An 18638-nucleotide genomic window follows, 5' to 3' on the forward strand; every position below is an offset into this window, starting at 1 on the left:
GAGAGAGAGAGAGAGAGAGAGAGAGAGAGAGAGAGAGATTGAGATTAAGAAGGGCATTCTGAAAGCCTTCTGTTCAATAATAGATGCTGAAAGCTTGTTGAGAAAATCTAACCCTGCACAAGCTCTCCCACCAACTCATCAGTAAAGCTTCCATTGAGGCTGCCATCAACACTAAGATTTTTAATCTTGAGGAGAAAGGATATTGCAAGGAAGTTTTCACAGGACAAAATGGTGCAATACTTTGAGCAGCATGTTTATTCTTCCTTTACTTTGTGATGTACTAAACACATCATTCTCCTTACCTTACAGAACTGCTGCCAGGCTCTTCTCTTCTCTTCTCTTTGTGTGTGTGTGTGTGTGTGTACTTCTTTCCTTTCTCTAGCCAACCCCACCCCCGTATTTACACCTGGGCTGCTTAACTTCTTACAGGACCCCTCCTGGTGCTGGAGCTTCTTTGAAAGCAACGTAAGTCACAGCCAGAACAGGTGAAAGCAGGCTGCTTTTCCAAGGCTGACATGAAGGGCACAGCTCTCTGTCACAGTGGGTGGGCGAGCAGCCCAGGGCCAAGTAATGCCACATCTCGGCAGTTAGCACCTGCAGACTCCGAGCTGACAGCGCACTGTAATAAGATTCATCTCTGTTCACTTAACTGATGTGGACTCTATGGTAAATGTTCACTTGCTTAATTACTTTGGCAGCCTCACTGATTGCTTTTCCCGAGGAGCTCTAAAAGGTCCCTCTGGGATGGAGCAGAAACCTCTTTCTATGTCTTTTAATTTCGCTCTTTACTTGGAGTACTTGAAAGTCAGTATATGACCCATATGGCCTACCACCACCTCCTCTCCTATGCATGAACACCAGGACGACTCCTATCCAGTATGGTATCCATATGGGCCCCAATGGATAACTCTGAAATCTTTGCAGCCTTCGTTCTCCATTGTCCACATGAGATCCCTGCCCCCAACCCCGCCTCCACTGTCGAAGTGGAGTTTGGGACCCATGTACCTCTTTTTCTCTTAGCTGGTACGGAATCCACAGGAAATGTTCCTCCCTCTTCAGCCTACCATAGAATCCACCCAAATGAGTGCCTCCCTTTTTACAGTGACAGGAAAAGAAACCTAAGCTAAGTCATTTGCTCATTTTTCACCCTCCTGCCCCCAGGTGCTTAAAATTTAAATGTTATAATAAATAGAGTAATTAGGCTAATGGGAATGAGGTGTAATTAAAATATTCTGGGTTTTGGCTCCTCGTGCCAGTTTTTAGAAGGTTCTCACACATTCAGGAGATTAGAGTACTCACCATTAATTAAAGTGAGATCGCTTCTTGGGGCGTTGAGCCCATTTCCACTGCTGCAGGGGTTCCTCCCAGGTCTGGTTTCTGGTTTCTTGTATGTGTGCTAAAGCAGGACAGGGAATCCAGTGCACATTTTCATATGACTTATTTTGTTCCTTTATAGTCACTAGATGCCTCTTAAAGTATAGCAGGAACTTGTTTCTGCAGGTGGGGAATTCAGGGCCAAGGTGATCCAAAAGGCCACCAGAGGTTTGTATTTGTACCCTTGTGACCTCTATTAGCTGTTCCTATCAGCAGAGATGAAGTAACGGCTCTGCTCTGAGCAAGGGGTGGCTTAACCTTGTGGATGTTTCACTTTTCGGAAATTCTTACTGGCAGAAAACTTTTATAACAGATTTTCTAAGGATTAAGTAATGTCTTTGATAGAAATGCAGATTGTCCATTTCCACTGTTGTGGTTCCTTTAACTCACGAGGTCCATTCTTCTTCGTGTTTATTCATGCCACGAAAAGCTGTCAGGCTAGTGTCTAGAGCAGGAAGAAATCCCATTCCTTGCTGGCAGTGCTAGAGAGATCACTTAGGCAAAATGTAAAGCCCACAACATCTACTTGGCATATTAAATCTATGGTTTGGGGCCACAGTAACTAAAAATTAATTCATTTTTCAAGCAAAGCAGCTATAACCAATTGCTTAATTTCCAGCAGGTGATGAGGTGGAAACCTACACTGGGCTAAGTCATGTATCAAGGGAGAAAGCCGGCTACCATGCACAGAAAACAGGCACCTGCCCGTAGGCCGTGTGCATGTACATTTCATACGCATTAACCCTCTCCTGTGTCCTTCCAATGGAACGAATTCAGACCCTTCATCCGTCCAGTGCAGAGCCTGGGATGAAAATATTGTCCAGTAGGTGTATAACTTAAACCTGTATTTCTTACCTAGGAAGAGGTGATGATTCACATCGTTCCCCATGCAAAAATATGAGGGTTGCTACAGTGTAGTCAGTGGTACACTTTCTCTACTCTACTCCCTTCAGCCAATAAATTTAATGTTTTTAGCAATAAATAAGTTCTTTTAGCAATTATTTAGGGAGATTAAGTAAAGGAAGCAACTAGATGCCCTGGCTGGTAGCACATCCTTCCTCATAGTTGTCAAAATGCCTTCTGTAATGAGGTCCCATTTTTATGTCTCGGGCCGTGAAAAGAACATACTAACTACAGAGGCAGTAGTATAGGGAAGGAGTAATTGACATGAAGGGGTTAAGGCTCGGCGCTTAGGGAATAAGGTAAGTTACAGAAGTTACCCTGGCAGGCCAAAGTTTTGACTAGATACTTTGAAAGTGAAAAGGTTAGAAGGTATTCTTATGTGAGGTTTTATTTTGTTTAATGTTAATCAGCAGAGTCTCTGAGGCTTGTAATGCAGTGCTGTTAACAGGCATCAAGGGAAATTGCTTTTTTTGTTGTTGTTGATGTTGAATTGGATGGGCGGAAGATTCATTGACTCCATGAAGAAGGAAGCTCATCACTGCATGAAATGGGAGTGTGTGAGGCAATTCTGAAGGTGAAAAGAAATGTTAGTGTAAAATTAAATAACTCAACTTCAGACGAACCATTTTAGCCACTGCCCCATGCCACTCGGGCATGCCTTCATCCCTCCTCAGAAGACAGTGTTTTTTACCTGTTTGTTTCAAAGTTTCTGCAATTGTGAATAGGATGGCTTTCTGGTCTTTTAATGTCCAACTACCTAAGAATATGTCCTCTAGTATATAGGTCACTGGGCTGCTCTTAGGGCCTAGGAAATACTGCTTTGGGAAAGGGGCTGGGGGGAGGAATCCCTTTGGAACACCAGCCAGTTGAAGAAATTGGTTTTCCAAGAGGTTGGTCTCTGGTCCAAAATCACACAAGCTAATAAGTGTAAGAATCTAGATTTTAACTAAGGTCCACTGATTCTCAGCACTTGCTTCTCTCTGTGTGTATGTGTGTGCGTATACAAACTACTGTTTAGGGAAGCAATTGTATTATGAAAAGGTCTTCAAGGAAAAATGATAATTTTTGGTAGTAAAGAAAAATAACATTTCATGTACAGAAGACCCTGTAAATAATAGTACGGTGTCCAGGTGTACATGTTTAACCAGTATTTGAAAGTATAGAACTATTGTTCTTATGATCCAATGCATGTATTTGGGATTCAAATTTATTTTTACTAAGCTTCACCTATAGACAGACTCTTTAGGGTAAAACTTTTAAGGATCTTCCCAGAATGTACAGTGTTAAACTTTCCCCCTTCCAAGAAATGAAGAAGCCCTGGTGGTGTAGTAGTTACCCGTTGAGCTGCAATCTGCATGGTCGGCAGTTTGAAACCACCAGCAGCTCCAGGGGAGAAAGACTGGGCTTTCTACTCCTGTAAACAGTTACAGTCTTGGAAATCCACAGTGGGGTCGCCATGAGATATCATTTACTCAATGACAGTGAGCTTGTTTTATTTACCCAAGAAATGAGAGCTAAAGAAACTTTTTCCTTTAAACAAAATGTATCACTTTGTCTTTTAGCTGAAGGATTTACAGAGTAACTTTTAGAGAAAGTCTCCCTCCTCCAAGTAGCCTGGTAAGCAAACAGTTACCGTGTTCTGGGCTTCTGGAGGAAACAATTATTTATTGCTTCATAAAAGGCTCTTAAATATCTCTGATTATGGGACATGGCTATGGTTGTGAAAATGGCTTCTTTGGAAGGTTTGCTTTAAATTTATATTGGCTAGGAGGACAAATCCATATTTTCACTTAAGTTATATTGTCTAATGTTATGGCAACATTTTCATACATTTCTTGGCTAAGTTGGGTGTTAGCTCTCTGTCTTGTCCATCATCCACCCAACACTTGGGAAAAGAGAGCTGCTTTGCAGAATCATGAGTCAGAGAGAATAAGTTAAAAATGGATCGAGAAATCCCCCAGACAATTTGAGGTTCAACCATGCTGTCCCATCTGTCTGCTTCATTTGGCTTCAGTCTGTGTAAGTGACCCCTGTCTTCAGCAGTCGGAAGTTGATGACTGCACTGGAGGATGGCCCAGATTCCTGCCCTTAGGAGGTGCTCTGGGTTCAAAGCCATTCCTCCTCGTGGCTAGCTCTAGCACTTCCCCTTTGCTATGGCATTGTCTATTGCTTTTTCCCTTCCCCTGTGGGACTTTCTCATTTAATGATATTAGAAGATCCAGAGCCAGAGTATAATTTACTACCCCAGTCCTTTCTCCACATTCCCTAACCCTTCCCTCCCGCCACGGCCCCCCCCAAAAGCCAACAAACTAATCCCTAGTCTTTATTCTAGAAGATATTAGATAACTTTAATAGAAATGTCAGAAAATGTTCCTTTACCTTTCTTGGTAAAGCTTAAGAAAAAGATTAATCGTCTTCAGGGATAACATTTCTTCTTCTGTTCATGTCCGAGCCACCTTTTCCTCTGGAATGGGGATAAACTGCCATTTTCATACTTGGGGAGGATGGAGAGTAACTGGTAATAATGGCTCTCCAGGGGCAAAAGCTGACTTGTGGTTTGACTGGACAAAAACCATCTTATGCTTTCACTTAACCATTCATTCTGTTTTTGTGCCCAGCATTGTGCCGAAGGACTGGCAGTGTACTGATGAGCAGAATAGATCTGAGCCCTGTTCTTGTGATGCTTTTAGTCCCAACTTCAGGAAATCTGGAGGTTTGGTTAGACATTTTATTTCTGTTTCCCATTTCAGTTCTGCCTCCCAATTTTTTTTCCCTCCCCCTGGGCCTTGCTACCTGTACTTAGATTCTCTTCCTAGTTCTGAGTGGATGGCTGTCTGATGGCTGAGTGGATGGCTGGGCATCTTCCTAGTTCTGAGTGGATGGCTGTCTGAGTAAAGTGGGCACCTCCAGCCATGGCTCAAACAAACAACAAAAAATGGTCCTGACTGTTGAGAATTAGGGAAACCCTCCTACTTTACCAACTCCTAATAGTCCATTCCCACCAGTTCTGTGTTCAACAGCCAAAAGCCGATGACCTTCAGCAAATGTAGAACTTCTCATCAAAGACTGTCACACATCTGATCACCTCTCATCTCACCTGGACACAGTTCTCCCTGCACCCGGCCTTCCAGTGCCAGAGTTTCAGCCACATCTCTGCTGCTTCTGGACTGCCCCACAAAATCTTCTCCAGAAGTGCCTCAAGCTCTATCTGCTGTCATGTGTAAAACTGTTCAAGGATTAGTGAGTTCCTTTTCCTCCTGCCACCAGCAGCACTAGAAAGTGCGAGCTCTGGGCTCTGTGAATTCCATGTAGAATTAATTCCTGGGGAAAGCGGCCTGCCCGAGAACTGCTGAGATCAGGGAAGCATGCTTTCTGTATTATACAGCTTTATCTATGTATTATACAGTTTCTCCACTTTAAGTGTACAGCTTATTGGTTTTGTAGTGTATTGACAGGGGTGTGCGAGTGTCACCACAATCTGATTTTAGAATCCACCTCCTCCTCATGTAGCAACCTGGTTACGTTCCAAAGACCAGATGGTTAAGTGAAAATGAGCATTATGCAAAAATGGAGCATGACCACAGCAGATCACAAAAGAGAGTATGACTGCATCATTACATAACTACCTGATTTTTATCATTATTTAATTGCCAAACCATTAATAAGACTTGTAGCCTAGCCAAGTTGACACCATAGCCTTAACTGTCATAGCCAGGGCTCTACTGGACAAATAGTAAACATTTTTAATGCTTAGTGATGTGAAAGGTCAGGTCCTGGGTGAGGAGTATGTGTGTTCATTCCCTCTTAGAAGAAGCCCTGTGCCCATTAGAAGGCAAACCCATTCTTGACTGCCTACCTCCCTAAGCAACCACTAGTCTACTTTCTAATGCTATACATTTGCCTATTTCATATGAATAAGGATCAGGTGATATGTTGCCTTTTGTGTCTTTTTCACTTAACAGAACATTTTCAACGTTTATTCATGTTGAAATGGGTATTAGTACTTTATTCCTTTTGAAGGCTGAGTTTTCCTAAATTTTCCTAAATTTCATTTATCATACATCATTTGATGGACGCTTGAGTTGCTTCCACTTTTTGTCTGTACTGTCATGAATGTTGATTGTACAAGTTTTTGTGTAGATATGTTTTTTTATTCTTTGGGGTATGTGCCCAGTAGTGAAATTACTGGGTCCTTTGTTAACTCTTTTTAACATTCGAGGGACTGCCAAACTATTTTTCAAAGTAGCTATCTGATACCACAGGCCCACCAGCAATGCATGAGTGATCCAGGTTCTTCACATCCTCGCCCACACTCGTTTTTACCTTTTTGGTTATTGTTAGCCTGCTTGTGGGGCCACAACCAGGTGGGAGCTATAGAATCACAGTCCAAGTGAATACTCGGCATCTCCAGGCCTCCTGGGAAAAGATGAGTCTTCAGTCACAGCAGACTGGTTGGTTTATTCTCTTTTCAGTATTCCATCTTTTCTGTGCTATCTCATGACATATTTCCAATCCTAGGACTTTGTATTCCTAAGACTTTAATGGAGCTGCCTCTAAGTCTTCTGAAATTTCTTGCCAAAGAGCCCAAAGAAAAAAATAGCCTAGTGTCAGACTATTTTTCTTACCCCTAGCCTAATGCACTGCACCCAACATCTTCATTAGATTCAATTCGTACTTAGGTTTTGCAGGGAACAGTCAATAAGTAACAGCAAGTAAAGTCAGGCAGAGGATACAGTGTGGGTCCTGAGCTAGAGATTACCAACTGGGTAGAGACTGTTCTTCCCTCTGGTTTCTCAATAGGCCCTCATGGAGGATCTTAATGACCTGCTCAGTTCTGGAGCTTTGGGATGAGAAGGTCATAGAGCAGGTTTGAGGACGATTTTTTAAAAATTTCGTTCCAAAAAGACATTTCTAAAGTGCCAAATCTGCCATCTTCCTGATGAGTTTGCCCAGGCAGTATCAGCAGAGCTGCCCTTTAGTTTTAGATGCCCAGCTGACACTCGATAGGTACAGTGGTGAGAAAGGAAAGGACTAAGTGTGTTTTAAAGATAAGACCATCCAGGTTTTTTCATCCTTTTTCTCTTCATCCCTCATTCACTACCTGTTGTCTCCTTTCCCCTCTTATTTGCTTTCCTCTTTCACCCTCTTTTTTCTTTTTTTTAAAAAAAATACATATTTTAATTTATTATTAATTGGGAGTGAATACATATATCATTCCAGAGTTCAATCACATCAAGCAGTATTGTCTAACTGCTACCACAATTAGTTTCCAAACATTATTTTCCTTCCTGGACTCCTACATTGTCTCCCTTTTACCGTCGCCCCCCCCACCCCCCACCACTCCCTGCCCCCTGTACCCACCTCCTCAACCCTATTCTACTTGCTACCCCTGTAGTTCATCAGTTCTTTCTTTTCTTGTAGGCTGTCCCATTCCCAGAGATGATTTCATTTCCCACCAGCTTCCCTCCCTGTATTGCCCACTGGACCACAGTGGCTGCTGAGGGCCACCCAAATTTTGTAGCTCTGTGTTTTCCAAAACTAGGCAAAGAGCTTAGTTCAACAGAGACACAATTATTCCTCACCCCACATCCCCAGGAAACATAGGATATTTTTGGAAACTCAGGTTGAAGGGAATCAACAAAAGTTTGAAATAGATGCCTTTACAGAATGCAGATTCTGTTTTCCTAAAATAGGTGTAATAGATTGATTTAGTTGCTATAATTCCTTTTCTTCGACTCTGTCGGCCTCAGATGCTAATCCTTAGAATTTAGATTCCTGCAGATCTCCGATCTTCTTCCTAGCCTCCTCTTAATTGAGTCTGCTTCAAAGTTTATTGGAATTCCTCTGGGGGGGCGGGGGGACAAAAACCTCTTGCCCTTGAGTTGATTCCAACTCATAACAACCAGGGGCTCTCAAATCTGCTTGCCCATGTTCTCACTGCATTTAGGCTTAGGGTTCTCCTTTCTGTGCCTGCGCTGTCACCCCTGCCAATGCCCTTACTCTCTAAAATAGAAAAATATTTCACCGCTTGGTCACAAAATCTTTTCTACTTTAGGCTTAGACCACAACTTTCATTTTCAGGTGTCATCTCATGTTCATCTTTGGAAAAATAGGTTACCAGCTATGCTCTTTGATTTATTCATTCACTGAATATTTATTAAGCACCAGCTATGTGCCAGACATTGTGCTGTTTAACATCACTATATTATGTAATTTTACAAATCTTTTATTCCCTTTTTTTTCCCCTCCTCTGATGGATGATGCATGCAATTAACATGCCAAAGACCATTCAGAATAACAAGTGGCCAAATCAGAATTCCAAACCCTAATGTTTGGGTTGGTTTTATTTTTTACTTTTCTGGCTTATATTACTTGAATTACTAGATTAAATAGTTCTATATATTTACAAATGAGCTGTTTTAAAGAAAATAGAGATTTCTTGTGCTATTTTACACACACGCGCGCGCACTTTGATAAAATTATTTTAGAATCATTTTAGATTTACAGAAAATTTGAAAAGGCCAGAGTTCTCCCTGTAACTTCTCATTAATTTCCCCCTTTCTCACATTACAATGATACATTTATCAAAACTAAGAAACTATATTAATACATTCCTATTATCTAATTTCCTAAACTCTAGATTTTATTTGTCCTCTTTTCCCCCCAGCATTCACTTATTGTACAATTCAACAATTTACTTACATCAAGAAGAGTTGTACAATCATCACCACAATTAGTTTTAGAACATTTTCTTCATTCTTGTCCTCATTATTATTAGCTCCCCATTCCCCCCCCCCAACTTCTCTTGCTGTACCCCCAAGGAACCATTAATCCAGTTACTGTCACTATAGATTTACCTATCCTAAATTTAATATACAGAAAAACATCAAAAAAACAAAACTAACAGGAATAACAGTTAAAACAGATAAAAACCTCAATTGAAAAGACAGGGTGAAGGGAGACGTCAGACAGGGCAAGATATGACAAAATAATAATTTATAAATTATCAAGGGCTCACGAGGGAGGGGGGAGCGGGGAGGGAGGGGAAAAATGAGGACCTAATGCCGGGGGCTTAAGTGGAGAGGAAATGTTTTGAGAATGATGAGGGCAATGAATGTACAAATGCGCTTTACACAATTGATGTATATATGGATTGTGATAAGAGTTGTATGAGCCCTAATAAAATGATTAAAAAAGAAAATATTAAAAACTAGAACAAATTTAAATGGATCAGATGACATGGTACTAAATTTAATAATAAAATATTAAAAACTAGAACAAATTTAAGAGAGATCAGATGACATGGTACTAAATTTTAACCTAACTGCACCTGCAGCAGTCTACTTTCCAATTCATTCTGCATGTTAGCAAGGCTATACACATCCCTGGGCCATGATCAGGGAGATTCACCAAGCGCTTACCCTTTTTCAAAAAAATCAGAAGCAGCTTTAAAAGAAATGGTTCAAATGGGAGATTGAATAATAAGATAATACATTTTAACCTAACTACATCTGCCATGATTGACTTCACAATGCTCTCTGTCTGATAACAGTGTTACTCACATCCCTCAGTTATGATTGGAGGGGATTCACCAGAAGCTTAATCCAGGAGTAGGCCCTGCAATAACCTTCTGCCAACCAGGTGCTCATAATTTAAGTTTTGATGCCATTTCCTCGTTTAGATTTGGATTATGTTATTTACAATTCTTTGATCACACAGGGTGGTGTGTTCTTCCCTGTGGACTTAGTTGCTTAGTTGACCCCTCACTTGGATGTATGCTTGTTTGAAAACAAACCAAGACCCCAGACACTATTCTTTCTGATAGCCAGGCAACATCTAGTTTCTTCACCATACTTTGCTATAGCACCCTTATCTTTAGTGCTCTCTTTCATGAGGTCAAGCACCAAGCAAGGCCATATCATAAGAACTAATTGTTCTTAGAATCTAGTACAAGCCCCAGAACCAGTCCTGCATCCATTGTTAATATATGCCTCTGGTTCACCTTAGAGACATCATTGTCATCTTATGTAAGAGGACATTGACAATCACATACACACGCACACACACGTACACATCATTTCCACTGCCATCAAGTCAATGCTGACTCAGCGACCCTATAGGGCTGGATAAAATAGCCTCTGTGGGTCTGAGCCCGCAAATCTTCACAGGAGTAGAAAACTTCATCCTTCCTCTGCAGAGCTAGCTGATGGTTTCAAACTACTACTGACCTTATGGTTAGCAACCCAATGCATCACCACTATTCATTGATAGTGTCATTAGTTTAGCCAATGGTATAGAATTGAAAACACTGTCAAGTAAAGGAAATTATAGAAGTATAGGCCACCTATGAACTGCAATACATGAATTGTTGACTTGTACAGATTAAACTCTTAAATGACTAGACACTATTTATACAAACCACGGAGGTTGGTGATAGGGCAAATCTTCCAGTGATATTCCTTCACATCAACAGTGCCACACCTACCAGATTAATACATGTCATAACGAAGCAAACAGGGCATTAAAATAGTAAGTATATGATTGTTCCGGGCCACCTTTCATTGGACACTCTCAAGGCAAGAGATTCGAACCAAAGTCCATAACAGTTCTATGCCCCTGGATTAGTAGTCATCTGTTTATTCTCATCAGTCTCAGCCGTAAGTCCAAGGGCTGCAGATGAGCTTGAGGTAAAGCCCCATTCACTTAGTGGGGTTTCCACATTGAGTCCTTCTGGTGTGGCCTATGAAGGATGTGTGGGTCTTGAAACAACAGAGTCTAAAGTTCCGGTAGTCCAGCTCACAGACTTAGTCACCCAGGGCTACATAGAAATTAGGTCAAAATTAGGTCCAATTAGGAACTGAGTACTTACTAGGTGTATTCTACTCTTGGAAAACTCTAGATTTTATTTGAATTTTCCCATTAATGTCTTCTGTCCATGCCAGGATTCAATCTAGAGTACCACATTGTAATCACCCCACGGAAAGCACAGACCAATTTCATGATTAAAGGGTTTATTAAGGAAGCTAACAAATTGTAATGCCAGTGAGAAACAATCAGATTGAGTTGTTTATCAAAACATGTTCCCAAGTTCTTTTTGGTCTAATAAGTGCCCAAAGGGACATTCCCTCTGCTGTAAGCGTCACTCAGAGTCACTAAACTCCACTTCTGTGGGTCAGCAAGCCCAACATCCCCAGTTAGTGCCCCGAGGCACCCCACACCTCACGTCAGCCACCTGCACAAAAGCACGTTGGCTTTATTCGCTCTGTGGGTCAGAAAGTCCTCCCTCTGTCCCATGCTCTGCCTGCTGCTGCTCCTCTGATGTGGTAGCTGGCCTCCAGGTCCACGAGGTTCACTGCACACGTATCTTGGGTCCAGAGGAGTCAGGACACTCTACTCTTGGCTGTTGTTGGCAATGAAAGCCCTCTTCCTGCTTCTCAATGGGCTCATTTTATGCACGGATGCACGGCAGGATGTCATTCCAGGGACTCCTAGTCCCAGTTCCTCACCGGTCAATCCTATCAATATCTTTCCCGCTTTCCAATCAGAACTGTGCAGGTAAAGGTCGTTTGGTGGAAGTTAGAGACTTTGGCCGGAAACATTGCACTGCCCCTGTGCAGAGTGTGTCAAATGCTTTCCTCACGATGACTAGACGGAGTGATAGGGTTTAGGAAGGAATACACCAGGGATCAGTTCTCTTCTCGTCACATCATGGCAGAAGTCATATGAGGCCCACATGACATCACTGGTGACAGTATTTGCAGGTTTCTTGCAAAGTCACTGCTTTCCCCTTTCACTCCTTATTCCATTTGGGAGCAAACCTCTCCCACCCTCAAGGGGAGTGAAGCGGGGTGGAAATTAAACTTTACCCTCTTATGGGTGAGGGAAGAGGATCTCTGTTTGATTCGAAATTCTTCCAGAAAGATTTGTCTCTTCTCCCCATTTACTCATTTATTTAACCATTTCTTTATATCAGTCTGAACTTGTACCAAACTGTGGCTATTTAATTCTGAAAATGTATACTTTTTCTGCTACACCAGACAAGAAATGATGAGGACTTGTACAAAGACATTGGTTTCGGATCAGTTTATTTCAGGCTTTAGAGATGTTTAAGAAGTAGATATGATCGATACGCTGATTTTAGATGTGAGGGAGTGATAGATGGAGTATTTAAAATGATACTCAGGTGTTGGTTTGAATGACTACAAATTTTTATTGGAAACGTATTTCACAAGCAAATATGAAGCCTGGTTCTAGACCTTCATGATCCCCAGCTTCAGATACCAGACTGTTGCTTCTACTTTGGGTTCAGCTTCACTGAGTGAGTGCCCTGTTCACCCAAGTCAGAGCCGAGAAAACGACTTTACTCTTCTTTCTGATTGAAATGCCAGGACCCTCTAGTGCAGTGGTTCTCAATCTTCCTAATGCCCTGACCCTTTAATACAGTTCTTCATGTTGTGGTGACCCCCAACCATGTGTTTTCCACTGGTCTTGGGCGACCCCTGTGAAAGAGTCATTCGACCCCCAAAGGGGTCATGACCCACAGACTGAGAACAGCTGCTCTAGTGGATAGCCCCTGATGTCCAGAGTCTTGTTTCTTGTTTAAAAGACTCAGTTGGGGGAGGGTATTTTGGTCGTGGGTGTTCCCCCTAGTTCACTTGCAGAGCAGAAAGACTTGATTCCATTCTGTCTGATAAATTAGTAAATCTTTTCTATTTCATTTATCAGCCCACCCCCATTTATGGCCTCCTCGTGTTCAGTAAGAAGACATCTACTCTCCAGCATTCGCTCCCATACTTACTCCTCTAAACCAGAGAGTAGCAATCCTTGTTTTAACTGACTGGCTTCTTGCATCCGCTGCTGCATTCATATTAATTCTTTGTTTCAGAGCCATCATCAACCACTTTAACCCCAAAATTGAGTCCTACGCCGCTGTGAATCATATATCCCAACTCTCAGAAGAACAGGTAAGCCACTCTGCTCCCTAGAGTGACTATTGTGTGACCACTTTCTCTCTGATGGCCCTGAGATTCTGTGAGGGAGACTTTGGGGAGGGGTTGGCAGGAGCCAGGCTGCTGGCAGAGATTAGCAGGGATTGCATACAGTGCATTAAATACAGTGATGGCATCTACATCTTTGGCACCTGTTGGGTTCATTTAATTACATAGAAGATACATAGGTGAAAATTTGGTGAGCTGTTAATTTATAGTGGGTGACCAGGCATATCTTTTTCATTTTAAGCAGAGAGTCATTTTGATTTTTTGAAAACAAGGAATACGAACTTAGAAACAGATACAACTGCCAATTAGAAAAACAGAGTTCAGCTCAATTTGAGACAGTTTGGCTCATTTCACAGCTTGAGCCCTCATTGGGACAGGGTTTTTTTAGTAATTGAATTCCCTTGGCCTTGAGCGGTTACTCCTGAGCAGGTTTTTCTGTGGACTGAGCTGGAGATGCAGATAGAGTGGGGCGCTTGTTTTCCTGGTGCCTGGCCTGATTTCCTCATCTCCCAAAGCGCCTGTATTTGGCTCTGCGTTACATAAAAGTGCAAATGGGGCTTTCGCATAGCTTGGAGTTGGACTAGATACTGCAGACTAAGATGCTGAATCCTGTTCTTAAAAACTCAAATTGAAACACCCAATTCACGCAGTCCCCCCATCTTCCTATCCTCTTCCCAAGTTGGAGAGACCAGAGTGTTCAAGAGTTGAGGGTACAAACATTGATTCCAAACCAGTAAGGAGATCACATATGCTCCGCTCTCCTTTTTTGCCAGTATGTCTCATTGTAACCCTTCCCTGAGCCTCTTGTTGCCAAAGCCAGCCAGCCAGCCAGCTATGGTGTGACCATGTGTTCTGATGTTCCTAAAAGCTATCCCGCTCGCCCAATGAGGCACCAAGCCTCTTGCCTGAGAGAAAAGTATTCCCACCAGTCGCTCTTTCCTCAGCCAGATGGATTGGACTCCAGTAGTCTACCACTTTTTCCCTTTGTGACATATTTGTTCTCTTTTGCGAGGCTAGCTGGGAAAACACATTTTCACATTTAAAACTGCCTTTATAAATGGCTTCCATATACCGTCTTTTCTGTCTGTGTCGCCGTCTGGAGTCCTGGTCTCTGGTGCCACCTCTCTCTGTGAGGTGCTAGGTGAATGGATGAACGCTGCCTTTTGCCTGGCAGGCTAGTTCAGATCAATTTTACGATATCATTGTTATGCAAAAGAATTCAGCATCTTGCGGTTAGCACAGTGAGAGAAACGGTGACTTTCCTACTGCAGTGAGCCCTAGTTAATCTAAAAACTTACCAAAAAAGGAAGACACATTTTCTCTGTCCGCCACGTGCAGCATTCATCCCCCAGCCGCTCGGGAAGGTCAGGCTGAAATCATTCTCCGGCAGTAGCAGCCGCAGACCAATAATACAGATCCATTCTGGCACACGAGGCAATCTGGAAGAGGATGATTAGCAAGCACGTGTCTTCCTCCTCCTCCAACTTCCTTCAAAGTTAAATGAAGTGATGGAAGAGTTCACAAACTAAAGATGAGACGATCTCTCTGGAAAAGGGAGAGCACTCATCCTTCTGTAAGAATGGGGAAGGGATAACAACTCCAAATCGTTGGTCCGTTGAGCTTGTTACTATAGTTGGTTAATCATTTTGTGCCTGCTCTGCACACAATGTGGTGCTGGGTGGTGGGATCGGTGGTGGCTGGCTTAGTCTAGCCCTTGCTCTCATGGAACTTTTACTCAGTCATTGCCTCTCCTAACAGCCTTTTTCCCTTGGGTCGGGGGTGGAGGAGGTTGATACTATTCTAGGGCCATTTTCAAAACTGCCGTTAAAATAGTGGCTGCTTCCCTTCCCCGACTGACTTTACTGGGCCTTAAGTGGCAGCTTTCGGGTGCCCTTGGTTTTATTCTCAGCACTCTCAGATCAGCGATAGCTGGCGGCCTTGCCAATCTCCGACGTGTGTTGGCACACTTCTTTCCCTTCACTTATAACATTAATACCAATGCCACTTAATATTAAGTACTTACAGCCTCCGCAAAGACCTGGTTTTGGGATGCAATTGGGCCCTACACTTGTTCGCAGCCGACGAAATAGAAAAAGAAAATCAGGACTTACAACCCTTCTTGATATGATTGTTTTATTGAATTGTTAACGATGTCCCAATAAAACTGTTTCAAAAAAGGAAATGAAACTCAAGAACGTAATTCCCAAGAAGATTGGAAAGAACTCTTACAATACGTTTATATTACTTAGTTGGTTAGCCGACAAGACAGAGTGCTTGGCTAGGTCTGCTTGTCCAGCTGGTGGCCACTTTGTTTTGGCGAGAGATTTCTGAGAACCCCAGACACAGCCCAGCCGCGGTTGGAGGCATGTTGAGGTGATGCTTGTCAAGCCGTGATTGCTCATTAAACAAAGCCCAGTCTCTCACACTCGGCTTTCTCTTCAGATGTCCAGAAGATAGATACTATTTTTTGTTGTTGTTGTTAAATTCTCATTGGCTTCATAGAGAGCATAGCAGTTGAATCGATTAGCACCATCAGCATGATTGAATGGTTATGGATATGTTGTCCTAATAAATTACATGCATTTCTTTCATGCATTTTTATAGGGTCCTATTTGTCTGGGGCTTATTGTGAAGTGTGTTCATGTTGACCTCTTTTTGTATTTGCCGTATCTCTGTAAATCAAGACCATGAAGAAGACAAAACTTGCTTTCCCAAGAACTCTGAAACTACCCCAGTTTATTCCCTCCTAGGTCTACCTTGTCTCTAGGATACCTTAAGGAGGCCTTAAAAATGTATCCTTGAAAACAAACCAACCAACAAATTTATCCTTCAGGGGCCTTGTTCACCCTCAGCTGAGCTTTAGTTTCTTTTGTCCCCCCACCCCCATGGCTTTTTGGAAAGTACCCATCCTTGCTGGAGCTATTATTGGCTGTGCTCAGGCAGTTCTGATCATTGGAGTTAGTAAGATTTCCCAGAATGATGAAGCTGAAAAATCAAATGGGCAGGCGAGAGTACATAGCTGCTTAAATGGTTTTGACTTGGAGTTTCTAACCCGAGTCTGCCTTGAGTCCTTTGTCTTGCAAGGCTTTTCGCTTGTTTCTCTCTGTCATTACTGCCACTGATTGACTCATACTGTACACGCTTGTCTGCATCGCTACGTATCGGAGCTACGTATCAGATGCATTTTTGCTTTTGTACAGTGTACTGTAATTGTTTGCGATTTTTAAGAAATTTTATCTAAGCCCTATGATGGCTCCTAAACGAGCTGCTTCTTCTAAGCCTTCTGACAATAAAAATAAGCGCCAGAGGAAGATGCTCACCATCCAGGAAAAGGTAAAACTTTTGGATATGATCAAAGATGGCAAGAAAATCGTGGAGGTTGCACGCCATTTTGACTTGAATGAGTCTTCCGTTCGCTCCATCCGTTGTACTTCATAATATAATAAATAATAAATGATAATTGTAACGTCCAAAATGTTTTACTGCATTTTCCCTTTTTCGTTTAATAAATTGGGTAATACGAGTGTAATGGTGACTAAAGGGTGTTTTTTCATGTCCTCTATGCTCTAACTACGAAAATATTTGATTTACAAATAAGGAATCCTACTTCGCGGAATTTCATTTATCACGGTAGGGTCTAGAACCGATTAACCGCGATAAACGAGGGTTCACTGTACTTGGAGACTCCTAGGAGGAAGCATAGAAAGGTCTTGGGTAAATGGCCGAAGGGTTTCAGAGCAAATAAGAAAAACGAAGCCTCATATTTCAGCCATCAGGTTGGTGGCCAGTGGCGGCCTAGTACATGCATACTCGGTGGAGAGGGTAAAGGGAAGGAACAGGCAGATTTGTATAGCATTTGCTGTTTTCCACAGTGTGGCGGCTCCCACCAGGGCTCCCGGGGTGAAGTAGTCAACTGGCTCTCAGAATTTCCGAAAGTCTTACCAGTCAGTCCTCACTGACTGAGCCTCTGCCAGCCAGCTCACACAGCCCCCTGACTGTTGAGGAAGACTGAGAGAAGAGGACTGGCTGTAAAGGCGGCTCACTTTCCCCAGCTGTGCGAAAGTTCTCCCCTGGGAAACCTTGGATCTCAAACAGAGCAATTAAGGCCACCTAGTCACTCATCCTGGGCAACCTGGCATGTTTTCTTATCTTCAAGCAGGGCCCTAACCATCATGCAAGACAGCTGGGGCAGAGACATGCTGGAGAGTTTAAGACTCCCACAACCATCATGACTCCGTTTTCTGTTCTTGACATCTTGTGTCTTTCCACGACAGCCTGTTCTTGCGCACTGTGAGGGATGGTTGCTGTGGGAACTCTTCCTGAGGGCTAGTGTGTGACACCAGCCTTGGCTGTCTGACTGTGCTGTCCTGGTTGCCTTTGTTTTGTAGATTCTGGCATTTCAGTTTCCATGTTTGACAGAGAAAAGGTTGGTAAGTGCTGTTTGTTCTTGGGCTTTATAGTTGGTCACTGGATTCTCTAAAGCAGGAAAAGCACAAAGAAGACCAAGGCAGAGGGACTCCCCACCCCACCCCATCAGAAATGAACTTTAGTCAATAAGGGGCATCCAGAGAAGGCGTCCAAGAGAGCCTCAGCTGACTGAGTATGTGCTACTAAGATGGCCATTTCTGACTTGGACCAGGAAGTACAGTGTGCTGCCAGAGACCCTTGACAGGGGAGAGAGTCTCTTGATTTAAAATAGAGAGATAAATAGATACAAGGAAAGGAACAGCTAGGAGTTACAGGAGACCTACTACGCACTGGATACTGCTCTATGGGTTATTTGCTTTATTCTTACAGCGACTGTGTACAGCAGTTGTAATCCCCCTCTGGCTAAAAAGGCTAATTTGTATAACGGCACCTAGCTATTAGTGGTAAAACCATAGTGTGAACCGAGGTCTGCCTGCCTGCCTCCAAAGTCAAGTCTTTGCCCTTCATCAGGCTGGGACCTACGTGATGACCTGAGCTTGTCAGGTCTCCTGAACGAGGAGGCAGGCCCCGGGGAGGGAAAAACGGAGAGTGCTCCACAGCAGCCAGCGGAGAAAGGAAAAAAAGTACTGAACAGGGTCTGGCGTGCCTGCCTGCTAGTCCAACAGAAGTGCCTAAGCAGGGACTCGTGGCACAGGAAGACCACCTAAACGAAGCAGGAGTTTCTGCATTCCTAAAAAATACGTCAGGACGATGCCCAGACGTGACAAATCAAGCTTTTCTCCACACCAAAGGGGCCTCGTGATTTAAATTTATTTTAATAGTTAATGTATTTATATGATTCAAAATCTTCAAGGTAGCATACCGAGTTTTAATTGCTTTTAAAGGAGTACTTCAATGTTGTGTTTTTAAAAAAGACAAAGCCCCCAAACTACTATT

The 18638-nt window shown here is 42.8% G+C and overlaps 1 protein-coding gene across 1 annotated transcript in view; it reads left to right on the forward strand.

The window, feature by feature from the left end:
• Positions 1 to 18638, forward strand: part of ARMH3 (armadillo like helical domain containing 3) — a 228233-nt gene that overhangs the window by 179762 nt on the left and 29833 nt on the right. Inside the window, exon 24 of the mRNA XM_004700968.2 lies at positions 13163 to 13241. Coding sequence (XP_004701025.1) covers positions 13163 to 13241 — 79 coding nt within the window. The remainder of the gene's footprint in view (positions 1 to 13162; positions 13242 to 18638) is intronic.

This window comes from Echinops telfairi, unplaced genomic scaffold, assembly GCF_000313985.2.
Source record: "Echinops telfairi isolate 266 unplaced genomic scaffold, ASM31398v2 ScPeMD7_70;HRSCAF=299, whole genome shotgun sequence".
In the NCBI taxonomy this organism is placed as follows: domain Eukaryota; kingdom Metazoa; phylum Chordata; class Mammalia; order Afrosoricida; family Tenrecidae; genus Echinops; species Echinops telfairi.